This window comes from Fulmarus glacialis, unplaced genomic scaffold, assembly GCF_000690835.1.
Source record: "Fulmarus glacialis isolate BGI_N327 unplaced genomic scaffold, ASM69083v1 scaffold10025, whole genome shotgun sequence".
NCBI classification, from domain to species: Eukaryota; Metazoa; Chordata; class Aves; order Procellariiformes; family Procellariidae; genus Fulmarus; species Fulmarus glacialis.
The window spans coordinates 14,722-42,676 of record NW_009213669.1 but is presented as its reverse complement, the minus strand read 5'-3'; the positions used below and the strand labels follow the sequence as shown (position 1 = coordinate 42,676).

General features: G+C 42.1%; 4 protein-coding genes across 4 annotated transcripts; 3 read left to right on the top strand and 1 right to left on the bottom strand.

Annotated features, from left to right (window-relative positions):
* Positions 1-6: 6 nt before the first annotated feature.
* LOC104077148 (proto-oncogene Mas-like) lies at positions 7-528 on the bottom strand (the record flags this gene model as incomplete). Its single annotated transcript, XM_009578271.1, has 1 exon — positions 7-528. A coding segment is annotated over exon 1 (522 nt), but the record flags the coding sequence as incomplete, so codon positions are not given.
* A 10,270-nt stretch (positions 529-10,798) lies between these two features.
* On the top strand, positions 10,799-11,734 carry LOC104077151 (olfactory receptor 4S2-like). Its single transcript, XM_009578275.1, has one exon. It carries the CDS (start codon positions 10,799-10,801, stop codon positions 11,732-11,734), a length of 936 nt encoding a protein of 311 aa, XP_009576570.1.
* A 3,910-nt stretch (positions 11,735-15,644) lies between these two features.
* LOC104077150 (olfactory receptor 4S2-like) lies at positions 15,645-16,574 on the top strand. Its single transcript, XM_009578273.1, has one exon. It carries the CDS (start codon positions 15,645-15,647, stop codon positions 16,572-16,574), a length of 930 nt encoding a protein of 309 aa, XP_009576568.1.
* A 5,018-nt stretch (positions 16,575-21,592) lies between these two features.
* Positions 21,593-22,519, top strand: LOC104077145 (olfactory receptor 4Q2-like). Its single transcript, XM_009578270.1, has one exon. It carries the CDS (start codon positions 21,593-21,595, stop codon positions 22,517-22,519), a length of 927 nt encoding a protein of 308 aa, XP_009576565.1.
* The last annotated feature ends 5,436 nt before the right edge of the window (positions 22,520-27,955 follow it).

The following is a 27,955-nucleotide window of genomic DNA, read 5'->3' as shown; positions in this document are numbered from 1 at the left end:
AGAGGGGCGAACGGTACACAAAACATACCCGAGCGTGTTCAGCAGCAGGGAGAGACCCCAGAGCAGGCCAGAGATGATGCCAGACAAGTGCTTTGGGCGGTGGCTTCGGCACCAGATTGGACAAAGGACGGACAAGCACCTCTCAATGCTGATGGCCGTCAGGAGATACAAGCCAGTCCCATACATGAAAAGATCCAGGAAGAGGAATATCCCAAACTGCACCCCCACGTTGAACTGCATCAGGTACTGAACCGTCTCAATGGCGATGCAGAGGAGATACCCAAAGTCGGCAGCAGCCAGGTTCAGGATGTAGACAGTGAAGTGGTTTCTCTGGATGCGGAAGCCAAGGTACCATAGGACCATGCCATTTCCCACCATCCCACAGGCAGCGCTGATGAGGCAGAAGCTCTCCATGAACTTGAGGACAGCATATGATGGCTCTGTCTTTCCCACAGCCCCACTCTGATTAGTCCCATGAACCTGGCTGGTTGCAGTTGGAAGGAAGATTGATGTAGTTGAATTACTCATAATGAGTGATTTCAGACAGACCTGTAAGCAGAGAGGAGAGAGGTGGTGACTCCAGTGTGACTTTCCCTCATGGTGACCTGGTGGTGTTTCTGGATTTGTTCCAGTTCTTTGTTCCAGAGCTTGATTTAGGGAGGGATTGCTGTGTTTGGACTTAGAGCACAGAGCGTTGTTCAAAGGACTGTATCTAAGGCCAAATTCTGTACAACATGTAGGAAAAGTTAGATTGCAGTGTGTTTCTCCCTTTTTAAAATGCGTTTCTTGAGGGTCCTTTTTGCAGTCAGTATTGGGAAACAAATATCTTTAAAAGCTATAATAGCTCAGATTAATCATGTTTGAAAATTACCTCTTTTTTTTGTCTGAATAAAAAGAGAACCCAGTGTTAACAGCTCTGGTATAATTGTCTCTGCTTCATGTGGCTAGGATTAGGTGAGGCAAATCTTGTCAAAAGTGTGTGAAAGTTCTAGGCAATCAGCATACAATTTTAATCAGCATGAAAGCTGATTGAGCTCCTATGCATATGCCCAGAAAACATGGTAGGGAGTACTCAAGATAGCTGGTAGTTTTTTATGTTGATGACTGATTTCTATTTTAATAAAGTGTAACTTAATGTGTTTGGTTTGTTCTTTTGAGCCCTGTGTACAGACAATAGTCTGTCTGTCTGACAGTCTGTCAGTCTGACAGAGTCAGCCCTTAATAACTTCCTTTGCAGAGAGAAACTGTAAGAACCATACGTGGGACAAAATGTCTGACCCTCACAGTACCTTGGAATTACGGCTCAATTATTTCACCACATTCCCTCAGGCAGTTCACCCTGTTTCTTCCCCCATGATACTGGGATCTGAATGAGAATCTTGGAAAAAAAAAAAGTCGAAAAATAGGTTTCATACCTTTTTTTTTGTCTGACGAGGTCAAATAGCGTTACTCTTTTCCTCTCTCCCCACCAGCTATTAATTTTGATGTGGGAAGGTAGAGAAGTGTCTTGAAAGACAGCAGGAGATAGTTAAAAAGAAGAGAGGAACAAGGCAAAATGGGGAGAGCTAGGAAGATATGAATCATTGAAGAGTCTAACCAGCATGACTAGTCTGTTCTGTCTTTGTAAAATGCTGCAGCATACACGGAGACAGACTTCCGTAAACAAGTGAAATGTGACAGCTTGAATCATAAGTGTTTCATCTCAGGACCCCAGACACACTGTCTTCAGTGCTGCATGGATAGAGGCAGGATAAATGCATGATGCAGGTAATTTCCTTGGCCAGCTGATGGCCTGGAGCAGTGGAGACAATCTTGCTGCACTAGTCCGTGGAAGGCATGTACGCCAGCAGTGCTTGGTTGGAAATCTATCTGGGACCATTAAAGATGCAAACATCTCATTTAACATTGCCTTTAAAGCTGCCATTTGAATTAATGGAGGTTTATGAGCACCTCCAACGGTAGTGTATTTTATCCTAAGATAGCTGTCTTAGGTGTGCAGTCACTTGCCTGTCTTTGCTGACTGCAGATACATTGCAGAGTGCCAGCTTCAGCGAGAGGATTAGTGTGTGGACAGCTGAAGTTAGCTGAGGTGAACTCCACCCTTAACTTCACCAAGGATTGCAGGATGTGAAACCTTTAGGGTTGACTGAAGCCAGGGAAGTTCTGGCACTGCACCATACTCTTATGTAGGAAGCTGGATGATTCCATCCTCAGCTCTTACAGGACTTCGAGTGCTTCTAACATTAAGACTAAAGAAAGAATTTTAGTACATACTGAAAGGGACTATGGAAAACAAAAAACATCCTCTTCAGAATGCACAGAATCTCTGTTGTAACACAGTTTCACAACAGGAATATTGAGTTCAAACTTAACTTCTCTTTCCTTATCTGGGGAGAGCAGTATACTGCCTGACCAACATCACTAGCAAGGCTGCCTCTTCCCTGAACATCTGTAGCAAGCAAACTGAAAAAGATACAGCCTTATGACTTTGTTCATTTCCACACTACCTGCTTTTGGGGTTGCAGCAAATTATCAGACCTTGATTCACAGCAGAAAGCAGCTGAAGCAGCCTCTAAATCTGTGAACCAAGTCTGCTGTGAGGAGGAAGGAAGACCCAGTGGTTAAGAGGTTTCCTAGTCTTTAGAAGACTCAATGTAGCACTATCCTCTGCCACCAGCTGTCTGTGTAACCTGAAGCAAATTTCCAATTGATTTGAAGAGGGCATGAACATTTGAGTGTCACTTAAGCTCTGTCTAAGCCCATACCAGCCTTCTGATCAAGTGCCCATTTTAGGAAACCAGCTATTCTACCTCCCTGCTGCAGTCATCTCCAGAAGGCAATTGACCCCATCCTCCAGAAGTACATCTCTCGCCACTGGGCATTCAGGGAATGCCAGGTGATTAGCTGTCTAACTTCAGCTTGTCAAGCATATTTCCTAATGTTAAATGACATGGCCCTGTGCCATTGGTCATGTATGCATAAAGACTGCCAGAAATGGCTGTAGTGGATGCCCTGTGGATGAGTGACAAAATAAAAAATTTTGCCTTCCACTGTAATGGAAGTGAAGGAATTCTTCTCTGACTTCTGTAGACCATCGAAAAGAATACCAAAAAAGTCACTCACAGTTCTCATATATTTATTGTATGGCCTTGGAAAGACTGATTTCTTCTTGTCTCCAAGACACATTCGTGTCTCCAAGACACATTCAAGATGTGAGTCTACTTCCTTAACGAAACTAATTAATGAAAGCTTGCATCAAACAGCAGTAGACTGAGTCTAGGTGGTCTTTTTCTCTCTTGAGATTAAACATCCTTCCTGTGGTTTGCATGCTGAGTACCATGTAGTTCTCGTGGCAGATGTCAGTCTGAACAACCTTGACACCACGAAGACATTTTAGACTATGGACAAAAAGTTATGATGTTGTATTTTCTTGGCTAATCTTAAGTGATCATTTAAGACCAAAACTGCTAATGCTAGGTCTCTGAATAATGGCATCTTATATTACAGAGGTGTATTTAGAGCAATTCAATAGCACTTGTTTGTGGAAAAGGGTCCCCAGAATGAAGCCCTCCTTATCTTGAAAGTGATCAAGACTATTGCTTACCTATAGGCAATTTCTAACCAGCAGAAGAAAATATTTGATCTCCTTTCCTCCATTTTTTCCCCTCCTCCCTTCCCCTCACCATCTCTCCAAAAGCATGACAGAAAGCACTAGACAAAATGCAATGGCAAAGATACCGTCTAGGAATTTCTCACCTTTTGTGGGTTCCTTGGAATTTCAGTGATTAATCTGCAGCAGCTGCCTGGTATGGATCTGCTGGGTAAAATTGTCACCTGAATTCTGTGACATATAGAACAGATAAAATCCTTGTGTCATACTGTAGTGCTGGGCAAGTTAGGCACTGTTTAAAAAGCCACGGTCTTTTCAGCGTGACATCTGCCAGCCAGCCAATCACTCTCTTGGGGAAATATCTAGTTTGTTGTGTATGGTCACTTAGATTTGAACCACTTCCCCCTTCCCCCCTTGTACAGAACCTGTCACTGATATGGCTCTGAAAATGTTTTTTTACTACTTCTCCCTTCTTCAGCCAGTCTCACAATACAAAGAAAGCAAGAACTGTCTGTACAAAATTATACCTTGCCTTTTGCACTGATGCTTTGTTTCCTACTCGTGTCCCTGAGATGCTCTAGTTTCACAGTCCTTGAAGAGGATGCCTTACTGCTGCTCGGGGTCACATAGATTGAGAAATTGTCAGTCCTCTTCCATAATGCCTGCTGATGATTTCACAACCTCCCTCAGCACAACTTCTCATTCCCTGAGGGCCTATTGTCCCTGCCAAACTGGCCTTAACACACCCATCACCACAGAGAGTCCTCTTCTGACCCACAGCTTCTCCTGACACAAGTTACCACCCTACTTAGTCCCTACTGCTTCACACAACTTTTCCTGGAGGAGGGTCCACCCAAACTCCACAGCCTTACCACACCTCAGCAGCCACAATTGCACAACCTCTGCTTGTGCTGCCTTCAATACACAATGCCCGCTTCTGATGTCATGAGCTATTTCAACGCAACTTCATACCCCACAGTATTACCTGCCACTTCATACTGTCTTTCAGTACAGTCCTTCACCACACCTCAGGCACTTCTGATTTCACAAAATCCCTCAAGACAGCCTCTAGCCTCGTGCCTTCCGTTTCCAGTTTCACACCTTCCCCCCAACAGTGCCTCAGCCCCATTCTGCCCACCATCAAATTCAGACCTTTTCACCACCTCATGTCTCTATCAAGACAGCCCCTTGCCAGCATTCGCTACCCACCCACAACACCTCACTCATCTTCTCATCATGCACAGTCCCTCCATGTGCATGAGCTACCACCACCATGGTGTCCAGATCCACGTGCCCAAGTAAGTGGAGTGAAAACAGAGAAAACACCTTTCTCCTTTCCTGGCAGTAAGCACATCCTTATAGGGAACTATTTTGCAACAGGAGATACCAGCAACTCTTGATTTGGGCTTGTGCATTAAGTCACTTCTGCTAGTCCATTTGGCTAGGGAAACAAAAGGAGATGAGTATGACGCTAGCCAAATTGCTGCCATGTGTGTCAGTTGGTACAGAAACTGGCCCAAATTAGCTTAGCAGGCCAGATACCCAATGATTCGTCTTTAGCTTCTTCTGTCATTTGTTGTTCCTCTTCCTTTCCCAAAGATTGTAAGACTGTTTTTACTTTCTTACCCAATACTCTGTTTCCTATAGTGACTACTGTTAACCCTTATTAACCTGACCAGGACTCCAGGCTATGGTGTAAGTTGGAGAACTATTTTCACCCGGAGCAATATTTAACCTCCTCATTAATTTGGGGATTTCCATTTCATTGCATGGATCGCTGGCATACTGAGTCTGGAGATGGTTACATTATCTTGGTTGTTATTGGGCCATTCTAAATTTCAAGAAATGTCAACAAAGCAAAGTAACGGGCAGTGGGTGAAACAATTCATTTATTGACACCCATAAGTCAGAAGCTAAAAATACACAGTAAACTTCAGAGCAATGATGAGTTTGAATTGAACAGATGCATGAATTGGTATATCCATTTGCTTTATTGTGTTTCATTTCATAGATTCACCTTTGGCTGCAGAAGTTTTAAATTAAGAAAGATGAGGCTCTTCTTGACAGCAAGATTGCAGAGAATCATAGGATGGTTTGGGTTGGAAGGGACCTTTAAAGATCGTGTAGTCCAACTCCCCCTGCCATGGGCAGGGACATCTTTCACTAGATCAGGTTGCTCAAAGCCTCATCCAACCCTGACCTTGACCCCTTCCAATGATGGCGCATCCACAACTTCTCTGGGCGACCTGTTCCAGTGTCTCACCACCTTCATCATAAAAAATTTCTTCCTTGTGTCCAACCTAAATCTACTCTCTTTCAGTTTAAAACCATTGCCCCTTGTCTTGTCACTACAGGCCTTGTTGAAAAGCCTTTCTCTGTCTTTCTTATGAGCCCTCTTTATATATCGAAAGGCCACAAGAAGGTCTTGAGGAGCCTTCTCTTCTTCAGGCTGAAGTCTCTCAGCCTTTCTTCATAGGAGAAGTGTTCCAGCCTTTGGATCATTTTCATGGCCTTCCTCTGGACCCACTCTAACAGGTCCATATCTGTCTTGTACTGAGGACCCCAGAGCTGGATGCAGTACTGCAGGTGGGGCCTCACCAGAGTGGAGCAAAGGGGGAGGATCACCTCCCTCGACCTGCTGGTCACACTTCTTTTTATGGAGCCCAGGATGTGATTGGCTTTCTGGGCTGCAAGCGCACATTGCCATCTCATGTTCATCCACCAGTGTCCCCAAGTCCTTGTCTGCAGGGCTGCTCTCAATTCCTTCATCCTCCAGTCTGTACTGATAGTGGGGATTGCCCCAACTCAGGCGCATGACCTTGCACTTGGCCTTGCTGAACTTCGTGAGGTTCTCATGGGCCCAATCCTTGAGCCTGTCCAGGTCCCTCTGGATGGCATCCCTCCCCTCAAGTGTATCAACTGCACCACTGAGCTTGGTGTCATCTGCAAACTTGCTGAGGGTGCACTCGATCCCGCTGTCTATATCAATGATGAAGATATTAAATAGTATTGGTCCCAGTATGGTCCCCTTGAGGGACAACACTCGTTGCTGGTTTCTACTTGGACATTGAGCCATTGACTGTAATGCTTTGGACGCGGCCATTGTCTGCCCTAAGTAATTTTGTTCAAAATCTAGATGTCTATTTCAGACCTAATCCCATCCTAAAATCAGGTCTGAGGTAGATCAGGTGGATCAATTCCTGGAGAGATGTATTTCTTTCCATAGGAAAGCCTGGAGTGACAAAGACTCAACTCCGCTGACTTCCACAGGCATAAAAGAGCTGACTTCCTCCCTCAGTTTCCCCATTTGTAAAGGAAGGATTTTTTTTACTTACTCTGTAATTTGCTGACCTTTGCTAAAACATGCAAGTTCTTGCAAGAGGCTTTATTCACTGGGTTGCTAGTGACGAAATTTCATGCAAAATAGGACTTGAAGGGTCATCAAGAGGTAACCCAGGCCATCTTCTGTCTCTGAAAACTTAACTTAATCATAAACAGTACTGAGAGAAGTGTGCCTAACCTGCCCTTTAAAAGACTACTGTGACAGGTAACTCTTTACCACCCCCAGAACATGGCACCTCTCTCCTTACTACTAGAAATCTCTCTTGACTTTTTTTTAATGAAGATTTGTGTTTCATGTGTTTTCTTTTTGGAATACATAAAGATGTGAAGTACTGTTTTATTACTGACAATGCTATAAAGCCAAAGCAGTGGATCTAATGGGCCTCTACACTTGGGAAAACCATAAAGCATAGCTTAATGAAGGACTCTGGAAGGGGTTAACTGGACTAGGTCACTACACATGCTTGTCCATTTTAATATTCAGCTAATCCATTGGCTGTTATTTCTACTGGAGAAATCCTGAAATGCCTTCGTAATATCATTATTACTGACTGACGGCTATTTCTTTTAGATATGTTTGCCTAAACTTTTCAGTCTGGACAGAATTACTTTCTTTTCCTTTGCCACTTCCTTTCATGCCTTCCCTTCACTAAGCCTCCACGCCTTCCTCCTCCAGCCCCAAGAGCCCTTCAGCTGGGAGATTTCCTTGGAGAGGGTTAAAGAGTGCTACATAAACAGTTTTCTTCTCAGCCTTTTTTTTGCTGCTGGGTTGTGAATGCAACATTCAGTGCACACAGGCCAGGCCACGCTGTCCAGACAGCCCATCAAAGCAGTTCTCACATAGGCAGAAAATACCGAGATACACTTGTGATGCAGGAAAGCAAGAAATTAAATTAGATGGGATTATACAGTGAAAGGCACCTCCTAAGCAAGTGTTGGAAGCTTTCCAGAAGCCATTCTATGTTCTTTAAAGACTCTGTGCTCTAACACATTCCTACCAGGGAAGGCAGGTGTTGAGGAGACAAAATCATACAGCCCTTACACTAAAAATTAGATCTCCAAACACGGAGGAGGTAAGTTTTCCAGGTTCTCTGGATTCTTTCTTTTATTTTTTTGTTTCATTTCTTCTTTTCTTTTCCTGATTTCCTTTGCTTTTTTGTTTCCCTTCTTCTTGAACAAATGTGAAAATACAAAAAGAAATTTTCACTAAAGTGAAAACTGTCTATGGCTATCTTTGTCTGGAACCATGCACGGAGCTAGTTCTGTAGTCCCAGATTAGGTTATTTTGTTATTTTGTTTCCCATTAACCACCTGAGATTTTAGGGAAGAATGCTTGCAATAAGGAGATGGTGCAATTTCTCATCCTTTTTGAGACGTTAGCAGTCCACATTGTATTTATTTTATTTTGCAATTGATTGCATTATATTATATACCTCTAGTCTCTCCCTGAAAAGATACTTCTAGAGGTAAGACATAACTTGTGGGAATCCTCTACTGAATTAGTCGTTCTAGTCATCCTCTCAGAGTCAACAGAAAGAAACAGGCACCTCCAGCATGTAATTCATCACGTCACCTTAGGCTGGTCATGAATTGCCCTGCAAAGGCAGAAAAAAGACTGCATATGACTGGCTCGGATATAGGTGCCTACATGATGTAAGTCAATGAGATGGAATGAGGCAGATGGATATACTGTAAAATGCAATTTGGTGATGGTGACAGGGGCGTTACCAAGAGGGACGCACAGTAAAGCTGTCTGTTGTGAATGGGTCGAATCTTTACAATCTTTTCAAAAACATACACCTTGTTTTAGCTTAGGAGTTTCCCATCTGCCGTTATTCAGGAATATAGTTTTTCTTGATCATTTATCTCTTGGTCACTCCTTTCTGAACCACTGATTGCCTAAACATGGCACTGAGACTGGTTTGCTTCCAATTCTGCTCTGACCTAGATGGAGCCCTGCTGTTTCTCTTCCACTGGCTACTGCATAGCCATAAATATGTACCCATTTTGTCCTTTTGTTTTCCGTAGAAAACTGTGTCAGTGCTAAGTGAAAAGAGGAAGGATGAAAAGGGTCACAACTTGGTAAGACTAGGTAGAAATCGATACCACATTGTTCTTACTGATATTTTTTTCTTGGAGCTATATCAGAAAAGGAATTATCTATGTAAATTTTACCCCCCTTCTTGAATATCTTTTACCTACTGCTAGTACAGCTGTAAGCACAGGGAAAGTCCCTAACTTTCCCAACTTCCTCTCTAGGCTTTACTTTGTGGGTTTGAGAGCAATCTTGGTTTTTCTCCATTTCAATGTTTCCTGTGGATGTTTGATCAGTTTTTGCCTGCACAAGAGTTTCTGATTTTGCTGTAATTTTACATAGGTGCTAGATAATTTGAATTAACTGAATCATTCCACAGATCTACTCAGATCACCTGCACAAACAGGGAGAACTGCTTGTGCTTTCATTGGGCAGGACTTGCAATGGTGATTTTTAACAGCAGTTGACCGGGAATGTTTTGATACTAGGATGAATCCTATACAGCTGATAATCTGTTTCTAAGAGGTGCCTAAGAGTTTGATCTAGTGGTTTCCAGGCTTCTTTGACCAAAGGAACTCTGATATCTCAGTGCATAATGGCAAGTTGATAATGTTAAGGACTAAGTCTTTTTAAAGGTGTAGATTATTTGTTTATTAGTGACAGGTACTGCTCAGGGGGCTATAGCTGGAACAGTCCAAACCAAAGAAGCCCCACATTCACACTGGAATGTGACCATGTCTGAAAAGAGAAACTGTAGAGGTGTAGAAATGCCATAGCACAAATGGGGGGGGGGGGATGGCATTATGGAAAGCTCTGAGCTACTTTCAGGGGACAGAAAAGATTATTCTCTGAAGTTAACTTTACCCTGGTGATGTTAATTTACTTAGGCTCCTCCTAGTCAATTGAAAAAGAAAGAATTCTGTAAAGGACCTTAGTTTAGCTCTTCTGCCTATAGAGAGACTTTGACCACCAGCTAGATTGGCTTCACTAAACAGAAATTAACCCTTGAGAATATCCCCCAGAGTGTATCACAAATCAGTATAAAGTAAAATTCACACAATGCTGGGACAGAAAATCTGAAAAGATCCTTTCATTCTTCCTTCCTCTCAAAGGAACATTGCTGAGATTTAGAGCAAACTAAATGCTAGAGCAAGTCATATGTGAAATTGTTTGCTGTTTTCATCATGATAGATAACTTCCCCAGTACTCATTGTTCAGCCCATGAAGCTGCATACTTATCTTTAAAAATGTATACACACAAGAGATTTTTTTTCTCTGTGGGTGGTTTCATTTCCCTTCTGAACAATAGTTCAAAGATCATTTTTACTTATAAAATGAATGAGCATTCCAAGGAATATTTCCAGGTGTTCTTAAAGGCACTGTTTTTACTAAGATTGTTTTCATGGACTTGGTCTACACTGAGGGCAAACATGCTATTAAACATTGGTAGCCACTGTAGTGCTTGAGGTGAACACTCTGGCCTTGTCCTTAGCACAGCAGCCATAGATCCAGTCCTTCAAAATCCTGGAGGACCAGGATGGAGGAACATATCACAAAGTGCCCCTGTCTCATTGTGGTAACAGCCATGGCTGAAGTCTCATGCAAGGAGAATTAGATACCTAGGGGGGGAAGAGAAAAAACAGTAAAAAACCTACTTCATAAGCTTAATACTAATCCTATATATTTCTTAGTCTGTATGTACTTCTGATAAAGAATTCATTATTAATAATGAAAAAGCCTGATGAATCATTTGTCTTTATTTTTCCGTATGCTTAGGCTGTACATTGCATATTGCTGCCCAACTGATTAACATGGAGAATGCAAGCAGTGTGAAGAAATTCATTCTTCTGGGCCTCTCAGAGAATCAAGGGGTGCAGAAAATATATTTTGTGATGTTTCTGTTCTTCTATATGATTATTGTGGCAGGAAATCTGCTCATTATAATCACTGTAATTAGCAGTCAACGTCTGAACTCCCCCATGTATTTCTTCCTCTGCTACCTGTCCTTTGTAGATATCTGTTACTCTTCTGTCACAGCTCCCAAAATGATTGCAGACTTCCTTGTTGAAAATAAAACCATCTCCTTTGTGGGTTGCATAGCACAGCTGTTTGGGGTGCATTTCTTTGGCTGCACAGAGATCTTCATCCTCACAGTGATGGCCTATGATCGCTGCATTGCCATCTGCAGACCTCTCCACTACACCACCCTCATGACCAGGCGTGTATGTAGCCGGATGGTGATCGGCTCGTGGGTAGGAGCCTTTGTGCACTCCATAGTGCAGACTCTTCTAACTACTCAGCTCCCCTTCTGTGGCCCTAACAAAATTGACCACTACTTCTGTGATGTCCACCCCCTACTACAACTGGCCTGTACCGACACCTACGCTGTGGGCATCATTGTCGTTGCCAACAGCGGAATGATAACTCTGATCTGTTTCGTCATCCTGGTCACATCCTACGTTGTCATCCTGATTTCCTTGAAAAGTCAAACATCTGAAGGGCGGTACAAGGCCCTTTCCACCTGTGGGTCCCACATCACTGTGGTGATTCTGTTCTTCGGGCCATGCACGTTCATCTACATACGTCCATCCAGCAATCTGTCGGAGGACAAGAGCGTGGCAGTGTTTTACACTGTCATCACACCCATGCTGAACCCACTCATCTACACGCTAAGAAATGAGGAGGTGAAGAGTGCCATGAGAAAACTGTGGAGAAGAAAAGTGGGAAGTGAAAATGGAAAGGTGTAGAACTGTGGTCACATTCTCAAATGATCAGAGAAAATCAAGCATCTTTCACTATAATTTCTTTTGTGAAAATTCCCCAAGAACTGCCTTTCAAAGAAAAGTTTGCTGTTAGCTCCTGTTGTAATTAGGAAGACACTGAAGGTTCATCTTTTGATTTGAAAGACGTTGTGAACTCTGTGACAAGCAGGCATTCCCTGTCTATCCTCTTGTCAACTAGCGCAGCACTAACTGAAACACCGGTGTTTAAATAAATACTATCAAAAATACTGAAAGTGTTATCCAGGTAGAGCATCCCATTACTGAGGTATAAACTTTCAGAGGATCTCCATCTGCTCTGTAATTCATTCAGCTGGGAAAGAGAGGGCTATGGTCACCTGCTGTTGGAAACAGTCATACCAAAGGAGGCCCCTTTCTGCTTGCAGTAAATGCCTTTTTATGAGAACCACATTGTGGTATCTTGAATCCATGGGTTAGCAATTAAAAACCTGGTATTAGGTGCTAGTTGGGTCATTTGCTGATGCAGGTAACAGGAAGGGAAACTTCTCCCCTTCCGTGCCAGTGCAACAAATCCTTTTTGCCGTTTTCAAAGCCAGGTTGGATGGGGCTTTGAGCAACCTGATCTAGTGTAAGATGTCCTTGCCCGCGGCAGGGGGTTTGGACTAGATGATCTTCAAAGGTTCCTTCCAACCTAAACTGTTCTATAATTCTATCTACTTCATCTATCACTGATGCCATCCTTCCAACCATCCCCTCTATCCTTCAGCTCTGACTCTGGTTTTTTATTTTAATGTTTAGACTAATACAAAATCATAGATCTAATGAAAGACACCTTGCTGACTGTAAGAAATGAAGGAGTCACCCAGGAAGGCATGTGGAGGCACAATTTCATGTGTCAATGGAAAAAAAAGAATTATTTAGGAACTATTCCAGTATGCAAGACAACTCCTAGCCCAACAGAGCACATTTACACACCCACACAAGGGAAGAAGCGTGTTTTCCATGGGAACAGCTGGTACACCTACTATTGCAGGAGGGAAGAGAAGAAACATGATGATGAAAGACCAAACCAGTTCAGTGCCAGTCAAAGCTGGGTGATAAGCTATAGCAGCTCAGGATCTCCACCTGAGGAGCCACAATGAGATAAGAGACCCTAGCCCCTAGAACCCCCTTGCCAGCAGAAAATCACCAAATCAGCTGAGTGAGGAGGAAAAAGACCTGCTTGGTGCCATCTAAAAGTAATTGAAGCACTTTCGTTTCTTCACTTACATTCCCTATAAACACCTGCACCTGTGTTACAACTTAACGTGACTTAAGTAGGATTAAAGGTTACAAGGTATTCCCAGCCTAAGCTAGGGCTTATAACTTTATATATATGTACACAAAATTTTATATACGCATACATATATATTAAAAATAGATTTTTTTTTTTTTTTTTTAATGCTTTGGGGGTAAACGCCAGTTTTTTTTTCTGGAGGTCTCACTTCTGGGTGCTGCTGGGCGAATATTCGACCATAGCTTACGGAAGGTGTCACTGAAAACAACATTAGGCTCCTCGACACTTCGGTAAGAATTCTTGTAAGAACTTAACACTTGGTTTAAAGAGTTGCTTCTGTGTTTCGCATTGTCTTAGTAAAAATACCTGGTAAGAAGTGAGGACTAAACACAAACCTTCCTAAATTTTTGAAGTAATTTCCTGCTTTACTTCTTGTTTCAAATTTGTATAGTAGATGTCTAAGGGATAACAGTCTATAGCACAGTTGTGATATTTTTTTGTGCTGTCGACATGCAATGGTAAGAACAAGTTAATAAGAAATAAGAACACATATGAGAAATATTAGCTCAGGACAGAAAACAGATTTTATATAAATGTCCTGTGTAAGAGACATCTTTACTTGAAGAATGTTTGATTGCAAAGGTAAGGTGACTATAAATCTTGCAAATAGCCACGCGTGATGTTTATTTGAACCAGAAATGCTTCCAGAAGAAATACGTGTCCAATAGTAAATAAAGTCTATTTATCTGGACAGCATTAAAAAGCCAGCCAGCAAACAAACAAGCAAGCAAGCAAACCCTTGCGCAGTGTAACAGTCTAGATGACCACACTCCAACATCACCCTAGTAGCTATCCAATTTTTAGCTTCTTGTCCACTGATGATTTCTGACAAAACTTCATATGCCTCTGGGATCTCATTACTCCTGATAATCTTGTGCTTCTGCTGTGTCATTTACTTTAAATATTTCTGCTACAATTTCCCCATCTTGTGAGAGATAATTGTTCTTGTAGGTGCTCTTGGAAGTTGTTTTTTGCAGAATGAGAAATGCAGATAGAGAGCCAGGCTGTTCTTTTCACCACTGTAGGTTTCAGAATTGGCAGAGATACGGACTGCTTTCACAACATCTAAGCAGCAACTTGCAGCTGAGACATTCTGACAAAACCACCTAAAGTGGTCAGGCGAGGTCATCAGGGGATGTCATCAGAGGAGGTCATCAGAGGAGGAATAGCAAGCAAACTCTCGGAGACTGGCAAATATGAACTGTGTAAGTTTTCTGATATTATTCCTTTGTTTTGTTCAAGCGTGACTGAAATCCTACCTTTGAAAATAGGCATTTCTGGTGAGTGACTTTTGTGAGGTCCATTTGATGAATTAGAAAAAACACAATTACAGATTTTTCAGCTTTTGTTTTAGTTGGTGTCTTATTTGCTTTCCCCCCCCCAGTTATATGCCATTTCCAGAAAGATCTGTCAAAAGGATGTGGTCACTGTTACATAGAGGACTCAGGAGCTGATGGCAGCACTTCCTATGTGCTCAGTCTTACATTGGCTGAGCTGGACATGTCAGGCAACAGTGGTCACGACACACACACTTTGGTCTTCCCCACAGTGATTTCCCTCTTCTCATGGAGGGGCATGGAGGTAGGGATGGAGACACTAAAAGGCCTTTCCTCTGCTGCCCTAGTTGGGGAGTAGCCAGGAGGTGAGGCAGAGAGCTCAGGAGAAAGAACTGAGGGTCCTGTGATTGTCAAATAGAATTCAGATCCCTAAGGGCTTGCTGATATCACAGAAAAGATTATTACACATTTGCCACCTCTATCTTCATGTATAAATTGAACACTAGTAATACTTTTGTACTGCATGGGAATGCGCAAAGGTGAATTCATGGGTGTTTGTGAGTAAAGGAGGGTCACCAGCGGTGCATTCATTACCCCAGTGTCACTACAGTATTTATGAGGTGTTCCACACTATGTCCAGGACCTGGCTGAGGTATACAAACCCCTGCTAATGCACCGTTAATGCAAATTAGCTCCAGATTAGTTCATTCATGTACTATAAGAAGGGCGGTCCAAGAAAACATTGGCCAACTCTTTCTGTGACTGAACTTATTCGGGTCTATCGCCGTCAGAGAGATAATAAGGAGTAGTTCTGTTGCAATCCTTTAGAGGACTGAAAAGGAAAGTACAGTCACTGCTTGTGCAAGGACCTTCCTCAGGCCGTGATCAAAATGTTGAGACTTGAATTATAGCCACACTGCCTCTTTTGGTCAACTTTTATTTCCAAATCAACATTATAGGGTGAAAGTGGGTCTTGAGGGGACCTGGTAATTAGTCGTCTTTTTTAAAAGAGGCAAAGGTGAGGACTAGGATTCTTGAGGGTATTATTTCTACCATCCTCAAATAAATAATCTGAGCTTGTTATTATATATGTCAACAATACATTCTGATTTGGATATTAGGTGTTACCCCTTGAGGGAAGCATTGACTTTAAATGGAAAATGTCCCAAAAAGACAGCAAAGGAAGTATGCTTAATATTGAACATACCGGTGGTCAGTATGTATGCGTACTGGTAATGTCCCATGTCTAATGCCATAGCTGGCGTCTCTTTTCTGTGCTTCAGGTCCTGTCTACATGGTGTCTATGGATAACAAAAACAACGTGATGGAGTTCATCCTCCATGGACTGACACAAAATAAGACAGTAGCAAAAGTGGGCTTCTCGTTATTCTTAGTCTTCTATGCCACTAGCATTCTTGGAAACCTGCTTATCATCATTACTATAAAGACAAGTGAACAGCTGAACTCTCCCATGTACTTCTTCCTGAGCTACTTGTCATTTATAGACATCAGTTACTCTACTGTCACATCTCCCAAACTCATTTATGACCTTCTGGTTGAGAAGACGACCATCTCTTTTGTGGGCTGCATAGCTCAACTCTTTGCGGGCCATTTCTTTGGGTGCACTGAGATCTTCCTTCTCACAGTGATGGCCTATGATTGTTGCATTGCTATATGCAAGCCGCTTCATTACACAAATATTGTGAACAAGCATGTCTGTGGCTGGCTGGTGGCAGCTTCATGGATAGGAGGCTTTGTACACTCAGTGGTGCAGACCCTGCTGGCCATTCAGCTACCGTTTTGTGGGCCCAATGAGATTGACCACTATTTTTGTGATGTTCACCCTTTACTGAAGCTGGCCTGCACTGACACTTATATCATTGGTGTCACTGTGGCTGCCAATAGTGGTGTGATTTCCCCGAGCTGTTTTGTTGTTCTTGTTGTGTCCTATGCTGTTATCTTGGTTTCTTTGAGGACATGCTCTTCTGAAGGGTGTCTCAAAGCACTCTATACATGTGCTTCCCACATCACTGTTGTAGTTCTGTTCTTTGGGCTGTGCATTTTCATCTATATGCGCCCTTCCACCACCTGCTCAGCAGACAAGATGGTCTCTGTGTTCTACACCATCATCACACCTATGCTCAATCCCTTGATCTATACCCTCCGAAATGAAGAGGTGAAAAATGCCATGAAAAAGTTGTGGAGCAGGAAAGTGAAGAGGAGGGAGAAATGAAACAACACAATGCGTGTTTGTAAGATGATGTGAGTGAAAGAGAAGCGTTCAGGAGACTTTCCAGTAATGTTGCTCTGTTTTTAGCACAGCTGTTCAGAATAGAGCTGACACTAAATTCAAGGTTTTATGTAACTCATCTTTTTTGGAAACTGTCAGTCAAAAAAGGATGTGAGGTTATTGTCAGCTACCAAACCTGAGCATTGGGGGTGGTATTTTGGCATTTACCTTCAGGCACCTCATAGCTGTATCTTGGGTATTTGTCTAGGCTTCTCCTGGCATTAGGAGAAACAACCAAGTATTTTGAGAGCTTGTTCTTTCCTACTAGCTCCTAAAAGCTTTGGAGAGTAGCATCTCCTTACATTTCTGCACAAAGGAGTGATGGTGGTACCCAGCTTCCAAAAGTAGACAAACTTTTGAGTATGGCACAGCATTGGTAGCTTTTATCTCACATATTTTGATGTGCTAACATGAGGTGTCTACAGCTGAGCAAGCTGCTGAGGAAAGTCAGCAGCCTTTGGGCGGATGGGACTCGCTTAATGTAAAATAGGACCATGAGAGAAGTAGGAGGTTATATTAGATCTCTGCATGACAGGGAGAGATGGCAGATTGTACCGAAACACCACCAAATAAATAAACAGCAATATATAAATATTAAAAATCTTTTTCAGGCAGAGCATCCTATGAGCTAGAGTGTGAACTTTCAGTCAGCAACCTGCAGCTACTCTGTAGCCCATTCAGCTGGGAAATGGTGGCCCGATGTGTTTGCAAAATTGATTGTTGCTGGCTGCTGGAAGCAATCATACCACTGGTGTTCCCTTTCTGCTTGCTGTAAATGCCTTGTTATGAATCCTACATTGTCATATGCTGAATCCATGAGTTAGCTATTAAAAAGCTGGTACTAAGTGCAAGTTTGGTCACTCACTGATGCTGATAACAGGAGGGGAATCTTCTCTCCGTCCCCTGTCAGTGCAATTTCCAGTAGTAATAATTACTATTATTACAGCTCAATGTCAGTACCATGATTCAAAAGCTCACCAGGCTAATAGCTAAAAGCTTTCCTGCAATGGTGAGTCTGAACGTTCCCATTTTTATGTATTTGGTGCTATTTGCTTCAGTTTTGTTCTCCCTCCTGTCCCTGGTTCCTCAAACACTCATAATCTAAGCTGTCCAGTGACAAGAAATGTAAGACATGCAAATTAATGCCCAGGTCCACAAAACCTTCTGTAATATAAACCTAAAATTATGGCTATTCTTGATTGGATCAATGTCATTTAAAGGAGCCCTGCTGTCTAACACCTTTCTGAGACCTTGAGTTTATGTCATAGGCGACATAATCTTTATAATCTATCAGGGCAGCAATCCAAGCATGGTTAAAGACCATAGACACTGACTGATCCACTGTCCAGTGGAATTATCAGGATAGTTTTCATAGCTTTATTTAGACACTGCATGAAATTTCATGTTTTGGCCAGTACTCTGCAGCTACTACACTAGTATTATCCAAGGGCTAGGTATCTCAGTGGAAATACGAGAATTAAATATCTCCATACTGAAATACAACCAAGTTCCTAGTTGAACAGGGAAAACATTCCTCATCTTCTTAATAAGAATGTTATTGTTTGGTTGACATTTTCCTCAGTCATTTCCAGTACGGAAAGGTAGAAACACCCCTAGAATCTCATGACTCTGGGCAATGCTCTTCTACTGCAAATTGACTGACTGTAGTCAAGGCATGAATTTTCTAAAAACTTCTGTTGGCACTAATATTTTGGAAAGTGAAGCAACGGAACAGGATGTCCTTAAAACAGTTGACAACTCACTCATTTGCTGCAAGGTAATTGGTGACACATGGAGATGAAATACAGCAATAAGTCCTTGTTACTTTACAATGGTAGTAAAATTAGAAGTAAACCATCACTACTTGGACAAAGAATTTTTATAATTTCTCTATATTTCCAGACAGAATAGGAAGAGAAAGAGGTAGCAATGACTGACTGACAGAAGAGGAAGGGTTTATCTTCCCTGCTGTTAGGGCGTAAAAACGTAAAAACCCTTGGTCTGTAGTCACCAAGATTTCCTTTCTAGATTTCCAGGTTCTTCCTCACTGGAAGAGGCTAATCCTTTCACCTCCTGAAGGTGTAGCAGAAATGGCCATAAAATTCAGAAATCACATTTCTTCTTTTTCTAGATTGCATGCTTTAAGAGACTAGTTTCCTGTCTTTAAAGTTCATGCCATGTGTTTGGTTTACCTTGGCTAGCTGCTGGACACCCACCCAGCCCTTCTTTCACTCACCCTCCTCAACAGGACGGGGGAGAAAATGAGATAAAAAAGCTTGTTGGTTGAGATAAAGACAGGGGGATCTCTTATCAATTAACATCACGGGCAGAACAATCAGTTCAAGCTGATTTGAACTTGAGCCATAGTTCTCAGTGGCATATCTTTGGTCTGCGCAGACCCTCCTTTGTCTTGGGGAATGAACATTCCTATTAGTTTATCTTTATATCTCATCTTGATGAGGCATTGATCCAGTCTATCCTTGGGTGACTGCAGTTTCCCACCAGTGCTACCTGTCCTAGCTCTGCAGCCTCTCTGATCTCAACCAACATTCCCAGGTGCCTGACACTGTTTCAATGCGGGGATTAGTAGTACAACCCTACATTTATGTTTTTATTACTAGAGACTTGTTTTTTTCATACAAAGGGCTTCTGAGTGCTTAGAAGTGCGTGGTGTCTTATCCTTTCTTTATCAACCTTCAACTGCAGAGAAGGTCATTGAGCAAATTGGTGTGCTGTTGCACACCAAGGGACCCAGCCACCAAAACTGTTTAATAAGGCCCTCGGGTAGCGCTTGGAGTTTGGTAATGACACAGTTCTCACAGGTCCAACTCCACTAGTGGAAAACTATCTTTTGCCTATGTTTAGTATCCAGTATGTTACAGGAGTATTTATACGTTGTGCTGGGATGGGATGACTTTAGGGAGAAGGAAGATGCGGGAAATATAGACGTCAATTCAGAAAGCTGTGGAGGTGTTGCCTCATTGGATCTTTCTGTCTAAATGATAAAGGGAAAACGGGACATTGATACCATCACAGAAAAATTTGCCTGTAACCTGTCAGGAAAAGAAAAATTGCTTGAAAACCTCCTGACAAAAATTTCTATGCAACAAGAAACTTAAACAAGAGCAAGGATATGGCAATTACAAGCAAGAGGAAGAAAAGTGGAACAATGCCCTGACCTGTTGGATGAGTAGCTTGAAACAGATTTGGAGTGAAAGATTTAAAATGTTTTCAGACAAAAAATGCTGTGGAGTTCAGTCTTGAAATTTCATATATCAACATTTAGTAACTGGGTACAGTAGTAACCATTTTTTCCTCTCCTTTGCTTATGTTCTTCATATCAGGCATGGCATATTAAAGCACATGTGTGTGGTTGCGTTTGTGTATGTCAAAGGCAGAGAGAAATGCTTGGTAATCTGTTGAAAAATACACAGAAAAATTTAAATACTACTGGGACATTTTGGTCATTTGGATCCTTCGAGGCAGCTTCATTTAATGTTGATTGCATCGTAGACATCTAGCATGGGCCAGGAATCTGCTCTCCATTTATGCTCAAGGACAGATGTACTATCTTCTATGGTATAAGTAATCTTCCTGTAGTGTAATGATCTAAACAAGGTAAACCAAGTCATGCCTTTAAGGTGTTTATTCCTCTTTATTGACTATACAGGGAGCCAGAGCTGTTATGCTCAAACTGTGATGCCTGTTTCTGCAGGTCTCTGTCTAGTACAATGTCAGGGATTGCTACAGACTGTTCACCCTCTCTGCAGCTGTGCTAGCTCTGGAAGACTACCGAGCCCTTGGGAGAGGCAGAGAGGAAAAAGAGGGATCATTTCTAAGCTAGTGCTGTGATTTGCAGACATATAGTCTGAATTATGCATGAAGCAAACCTGTTTGATGGGAAAGAAAAAGAGTCTTTGACAACTACCGGAAAGTGGCAGAGAATAGAGCAGGACCTGAGGAAAGTGCTCAGGTATTAGCAAAAGGCAACAGAGGCACATATGAAAAACAGACACTGCTTTCTTAGTAGTAATCTCCTGCTTGCTGACTTATAAACTCTTAGGCAGAAATGAGCAGCTGAAGAATTTCCTGGTGTGATTGTAAATGAAAACGAGCATTCCTCTGCTGGTCACATTTTAACCTTCGCAAGATAGTGGGTGTCTAGTGGTTTGTCTACTGAAGAACTTTAAAAATTACTCTGAGTGACAAAGAGGTGGAGAAACTGTGCAGAGCTTTGTAGCTTCTGCTATGTTAGAAAACACAGTTTCTTCAGGAGAGCATGTTCTGTTAACAGCAGGCCTAAGAGAGCACTCAAGCTACTAAATAGCTGCTAGCTCAATGGAGAGGAATACCAGTGAATAACCTCCCAGGCTGGTTTCTGTGCATGTATTTCTAGTTTCAGAGTGGACAAGCTAACTGGAGAGCCCTTTCATCAATTTATAGGAATGCAATTAGGAGTAGAACATGGAACAGCTCATGGTAGAGCCATATATTGTAGATACGATGCTTGAGCATGGCAAGCGTTCGCTTTCAATTATGGCACTTTAAACTCCCAGTAGATAAAAGGACAGTGTCATATTTTTCTGGCATTCATGGCTCTTGTCCTGTGAGGGTAGGATGTGTTTCCTCCCTGACAGAATGGGAACACAAACTTTGTCACACCAACTACAATGCAGAAAAATAGTGGTCGGAGTGAGCTCAGGGGTGAGGGTCAGTGTGGAGGGGCCAGAAACCTGAAAAGGGAGTGAGAAGGCAGAAGAGAGGCAGACAGTGCTCTTTGCAAACACTGCTCACCATAATTTATGATGTGACACCGTACTTTCTGTAGCAGGCAGAACAGCAGTAAATGCATCCTGCTCTCATCATCCGTGAACCTTGGAGCTGTAGCACATCTCCTTCTCTTCATGGTCAGCCCATGACTTCACCCCCACACCTGTGCTATGGGAGCCTGAGCTGAAGCGATGGCACTGGGAAACTTCTCCCGAGTGACTGAATTCATCCTCCTGGGGCTTTCCGATACAAGGGACCTGCAAGTCCTCTTCTTCACCTTTTTCTTCCTTGCCTATGCCCTGGTTCTGCTGGGGAACCTTCTCATCATTGTGACAGTCAGGAGCGACCCCAAGCTGTCCTCACCCATGTACTTTCTCCTTTGCAATTTGTCCTTCATAGATATTTGCTGTACCTCTGTCACCTCTCCCAGGATGCTGGTGGACCTGCTCTTCCAGAGGAAGGCAATTGCATTTGAAGACTGTATAGCTCAGCTGTTTTTCCTGCATTTTGTTGGGGCATCAGAGATGTTCCTCCTGACTGTGATGGCATATGACCGCTACACTGCCATCTGCAAGCCCTTGCACTACGCAGCCATCATGAACCGGCAGGTGTGCTGGGTCCTGGTGTCTGCCTGCTGGGCAGGGGGCTTCCTCCACTCCATTGTCCAGACGCTGCTCACAATCCAGCTCCCCTTCTGTGGCCCTAACACAATCGACAACTATTTCTGTGACGTGCCTCCTGTCATTCGGCTTGCCTGCACAGATATCTATGTCATTGAGTGGCTCATGGTTTCCAACAGTGGCTTAATATCCCTGGTTTGCTTCCTGGTGCTGGTCACATCTTACACATTCATCCTGGTCACAGTCAGGGTCCGCTTCACGGAGGGACACTGGAAGGCGCTCTCCACCTGTGCCTCACATGCGATGGTCGTCACCCTCTTCTTTGTACCCTGCATCTTCATCTATTTCCGGCCCTTTTCTACCTTCCCCTCTGACAAGCACATCTGTGTGATCTACACTGTCTTATCCCCGGTTCTGAATCCCCTCATCTATACCCTGCGGAATAACGAGGTGAAAGCGTCCATGCGGAAATTGTGGAAGCGCTGCAGAGTCTTCTGAGACAAGCTGGGTTTGCAGCAAACCTGGAGATACTTTCCTACAGACTAATGGCAGGTCGGGGCATGGAATCCAGCATGCAGGACAATATCTGAAATCCAAAGGATGTTTAGTTCCAGTTAAGGAATTTACCTAACCTTTGTTCTTCGGAGCCGTAGATTTCATTGGTATTCTTACCTGTTTTGTGGGCTTTAGGTCCCCTTAGTTCACCTATGGATTTTTCACTGCTGCAGGACAGATTAAGGTTTTTTACTATTCACATAGCTTTACAATTATAATTGCAGTTTCTGATGACAATTAGAACATCCTTCTCTGCACTGTCAAAGAGAAGTCAGGAGGACCAGACTCTTCAGTACAGAGTGACAGCGTTATGCAGTGAGCCTTGTGATGCAGTGAGTGAATTAGAAGTTTTGCTTGGGCAGAGCTCAGATGTTTGGGATGAAATTCTTAGGGAAAAGGAATTATGCTGCGGAATATAGTAGAGTCTAAATAACAACCATTTGAGCACTGGATCTGCACGAGTGGGAAACGTTGAGCAGCCTCCGAACATTGCTTGGAAAGAGTAAACCACCATTACACAACAGAAATTGCACTAACATTGTTACTGTTTATTAAGAAACATGGAGAAATTTTTAAGGCATGGATAATTCTTTTACCTGAACTACAAATCAGAAAGATCTGAACAACTGTGGTCTTTGTCAGTGTCTTTTTTCCCCGTTGTCTTGTCTTTGCTTTTCTATGTTTGTTTCCATGATATTCCTCTGTTTCTCATAAAAATGGATGGACTCTTCCCATCACCACAGCCTTTTCTCTGCCATGGCAAGTGACTACAAGCTGTTCAAAAACGCTTCAGATCCCTTCTTAAGATGTTACCTATCGTTACCACAAAAATCTGGTTAGAAAGGAGTTCTGGAGCCTGAGTGACTCCTCTTTCCACATCACTGGTGAAAGAAAATAATTTCCTCTACTTCAGTCTCGAAACCATTAGGTGTGTGGAAGAAAAGACTGTGCTGTCCACAGCGACTGGCTTTAGGCCTCTTAGTTTTTAGACTGCTTCTTGGTTTTTGGACTGCTTCTTATAGGCATTTTCTGAATTATCTGAAATAACAGAGACAAAGTCAGTTCATATTTAAAACTGGACTTATATTTAGCAAAGCATTATTTTAGGACAATGTGCAACTAGAATACTACAGTCTAGGAATCCCAGAATAGTCTTATTCCAGTTTTGGTAACTCCCAGCACTGTAAAAATAAAAAGCAGCTCCAAAAAGTCTTGCATCAGGTTAACAATGGAACTTTTATGTGTGTGTATAGACATCGGGAGATCAAAGGTCTATAGGGAAACCTGGCAAGTAACCCAGTCCTTACCAGAGAGACTTAAAAGCAGTTACACAGCAGCTTCTGCTCGGGTCATTCAAGAACTGCTGAAATGCACACCGAGGTTATTTCCTAATTCAGAAAGCAAGCAACTCCACCTGTGTTGAAATCCGCTGTTCTAGCAGAATTGAACAGTAGCTGTGATGGAATGATTGGCCTTCTGTCATAAAGAAGAAACTGGAAATGGGAAACAGGTCTTTCACCACTAATTTCTAAGACCTGAAGAACACAAGTTTCATACTAATCACTGTAACTGCTGAATTTCCCTCCCAAAAGAAGCAAGAATTAGTCGTCTTCTTTTTATTTACCTTAGTATGTATTATGTGTCACAGACCTTTCTTACCTTAGCCTGACAGGGTAGCATGGCTATACCTGACACAACCAATATTTCAGGATACATGAGAGAGCTATGGGGTTATGTTTACATTCAGTCACTTGGATCCCCCAATTTGAAGGACAAGGTGTGAGTTTTTGCTTTCTACACTTTAGTTGTCTGTGATGTAAGGTATGTGATCTCAGAAGCAATCGGTTTCACTTGTGTTGCTCATCTGATCTTCTTTTTAGTTAACAACGAAGATCTGTGGATCCTACGGTATGAACATGTCTATTCTAAAAGAAGACAAACAGTGCTCGAGAAGTGCTTTTTTTTTAACCACGAAGGAAGCTTAGACTGATGAGATCAGATGGACTCATTTCTGGTGCAGATTTGGGTGAGATAAATGAATGTGCTTATCCATATTTGGAATAACTTGGGACAGCCTGTTGCTGAAGCTTATAGCCAGAATCACGCTTAGCTATTTGAACAGAGTATGTCTTATATCTTGCTGTCACCACATTAATATATAATGCAATGATGTAGCGTTCAATACAATATAACACAAGATAACACCTTATCAACAACTAGCAGCAGTAAACGATAAATATCACAAAGTCAAGTATCTACAAAATATAAGCTCTTCAAATTATGGATAGATATATAACTGGTAATATTAAAAATAAATGTTGAAAACCAGAAACTTTCTAAACAGTTTCACTTGTGTGGAATCATAATGTTCAAAGAAAGAAATCCAGAACAAGAATTTTCTCCCTCTCTGACGTGCTATTACTGTGCTTTGCCACGAGATGGCAGAGGCACATATGCTAAGTGTATCTGAATGCATACACTGATACCGATGTTTACAGGTTAAGTTAAAGACGGTGATTTTGTTTGTAGGATTTTCTTTAGACATATAAGGATGCGAATTTTTTAACTTTCAGAAAATAGTCATAATTCTCTCACACAAGCAAATTAGTAAAATCATACAAGGGACAATATGTAGAGGAAGAAGTGACACAATCCGGCATTATATCTGGGGAGATAGCAACAGTGTTTAGGGAAGACGACTAAAGAAAAGGCAATAGGATTTTGGTCTGTGAGGTGTTTTTAATAACTGAAATTTCCACCTTGCAGTAATTAAGTTTCTTTACTTCAGCAATCTTTATCCTTTAAAGGGTAGCAATTGTATCACCAAATCTACCAGAAGTTCAGTGTCTGCCAACAGGAGAATACAGTAAGTTTTTTTGTGCTGGAATGACTTAGGATTGGAGGCATACCACCTAAATTTGGGCACCCCACTGAAGCATCTCATTCTGGAGCCTATGTGGTTCAAGGTCTCTCAATAGAAAAAAAGATACCTTTAAAGGGAAAAAAATAGAGAGGGTTGAGTGTGAAAAAGATGGTGCCATCTACCAGTAAGCATGTACAAGAGGTGTCTGAGTCTGATCTAGTCATCCGAGCTCCCTCCTTACTCAGTGGAGAGAGGCAGTTCCTGGAAATAATTCATCTCACCCTCAGGAAGACTCACTCTTTGAAAATGCTAGTTTCTTTCTCTCTGATGAATATAGAGGAAGCCTGATTACACAAGTCACTTACGTACAGCTAAAGTTCAGTGAGGAAATCTTCCTGTATGTTTACCCCACGTATTTGACACCTCCAAGTATCTGAAACAGTTCATCATGGAGACTTACCTCATGTATCGGTGTGGTGTGGAAAACAGCATTATGGCATGGTACAAAACTGTGGGCTTGGAGGGTAACGCAGGTGGATTTCCAGGGCAGGCATTTTTACGCATGTATTTGCCATTTCAAACGTGCCTTGTCCATGTCCATTAAGCGCAGTGCATCCCAAATACAGCTGGTTTACTGTGCACGTGAAGATGGTCAGAGCAACACGTGGTGCTGCCTGGTTTGGTATTTCAGAGCTGCAGCGCGTCTCCTGGGCATAGCTGTGCAGTGGATCCGGAAACATCAGGCTTATTGTGTGTATACAACATGCCTATACAACAAGTAGGATTCATCTCTCTGAAGTTAAGCTGTTAAAATATTAGGTGACGTGATCTAATCTACTTGTCTAGGCTCCCTTTATAATAGAGGAAAGAAACAGCCCCTCTCAGAAGATAAATAATCATATCCCTCTTACAAACTCATCTTAGGGGTTATAAATTGTCCTCTGGATCTGCTTGTACATAACCTTTCATTACAGAGAGAGCTGACAAGTTAGTTACTGTTAGGTGAGATTTTTTGCATCCCACATCTCCTCCATCTTAGTTGCATCGAAACTCTTTGCTGTGCTGCAGCAGTGATCTGAGATATTTTACCTGCCTAGGGCACAGGGAAAGCTCTGGAAACGCTGTACGGAAAGACCTGAGTGGCCACAGCACCCGTTACGTGTCTGTCTTTTGTAGCCATCGCTGCAGTATCTAATTCCAATTTAAGACTCAGACAATGACAACACAGAAGACTATAACAGTTTTCCTTTGCAGATTGTCCAGACTTTCAGCCTTGTCGCTCAGGAGCACAGAGATACCAATCCATTTGTTATGTCCCCAGGATAGATACATGGGGGAGACTAGATTGAGAATAAACTTGTGCCTTGATCCCAACCTTGTTTTCTGAGCAGGTGAATTACTGTAAGGAAGTGGGAGGCTTTCCACTTTTTCTCTCTCTCCTCTGCTGTCTTAAATTAGCCCTCACTCCCACACCAGTAGAAAGAGGAGGAAGATCAGAAGCATTGATGAGTCATTGATCTTCCTGGTCAAGACAGATTTCCAAATATCTCCCATCTTTGTGCAAATGATATTCCTTTTTAATGGTTAATTCCTACTTCTGTAACCTTCCTTTGTATTAGAGAGAAATGTAGAAATATTAAAATGTTCTCCAGGTCAATTAGGGTAAATTTCAATTGAGAAAAATAAAAATGTATAGTTTTGATAATTTTGAATCATTTCAGTAAAGAAAAGTTTCTATTAGGCATTTCAGAATGTATATTGTAGAAATCATACACAATCATATCATATATAATAATATCCTATTTTAAATTAGATAAAACTAGACAGGAAAATAAGCATGAACCATGTTTTATCTTACAGAGGCAAATGCTTCAATGTTAGAAGATACCAACTCCTCAAACTTATCTGGCATTTTGAAACTTCTTGATCTCAAATGTAATAATGGATCAAAGTCAAACTATGCCAGCTGACTAGCTAGGCAGCTGGCTTGAAAGAAGTAAAAATAGTTTAAAATATTCATAGATCAGGATCACTTAAGTCATTGGGAGAAATGTCTCACCTGTTGCAAAATGCTGTATCTAAACTGAGGACAGACAACCAGATCTCCAGCTGGTATGAGTGAGCGTAGCTCCCACAAAGACCACGTAGCCAAAGGTTAAAGGAAATCATCCCATAACACACAGAGCTGGTCACCCAGTGTTGGGGTGAATATGCTATGTTCCACAGACATTTCCCAGCTCTGGTGAATCACCACCACCTCTAATAAAATAGTTCTCTATTACAGTAAATTTTCCAGAACTTCTTGTGTTGTAGAGTATTAACACCTCCGCTGAAGATACTGGGTAAAAACATTTGTGGTAAAAATAACTTTTGCGCCACTGAAGCCTATAAACCAAATCCTCAAAACAGTGTAAGCACAGCTATGGGAAGCAGGTGGAAAAGTCTTCAGCTGTTGTAAATCAATGCAAGTCTAATCAGAGCCCGTGGCCCAGTTATTCAGCTGATGTTAATTTGTT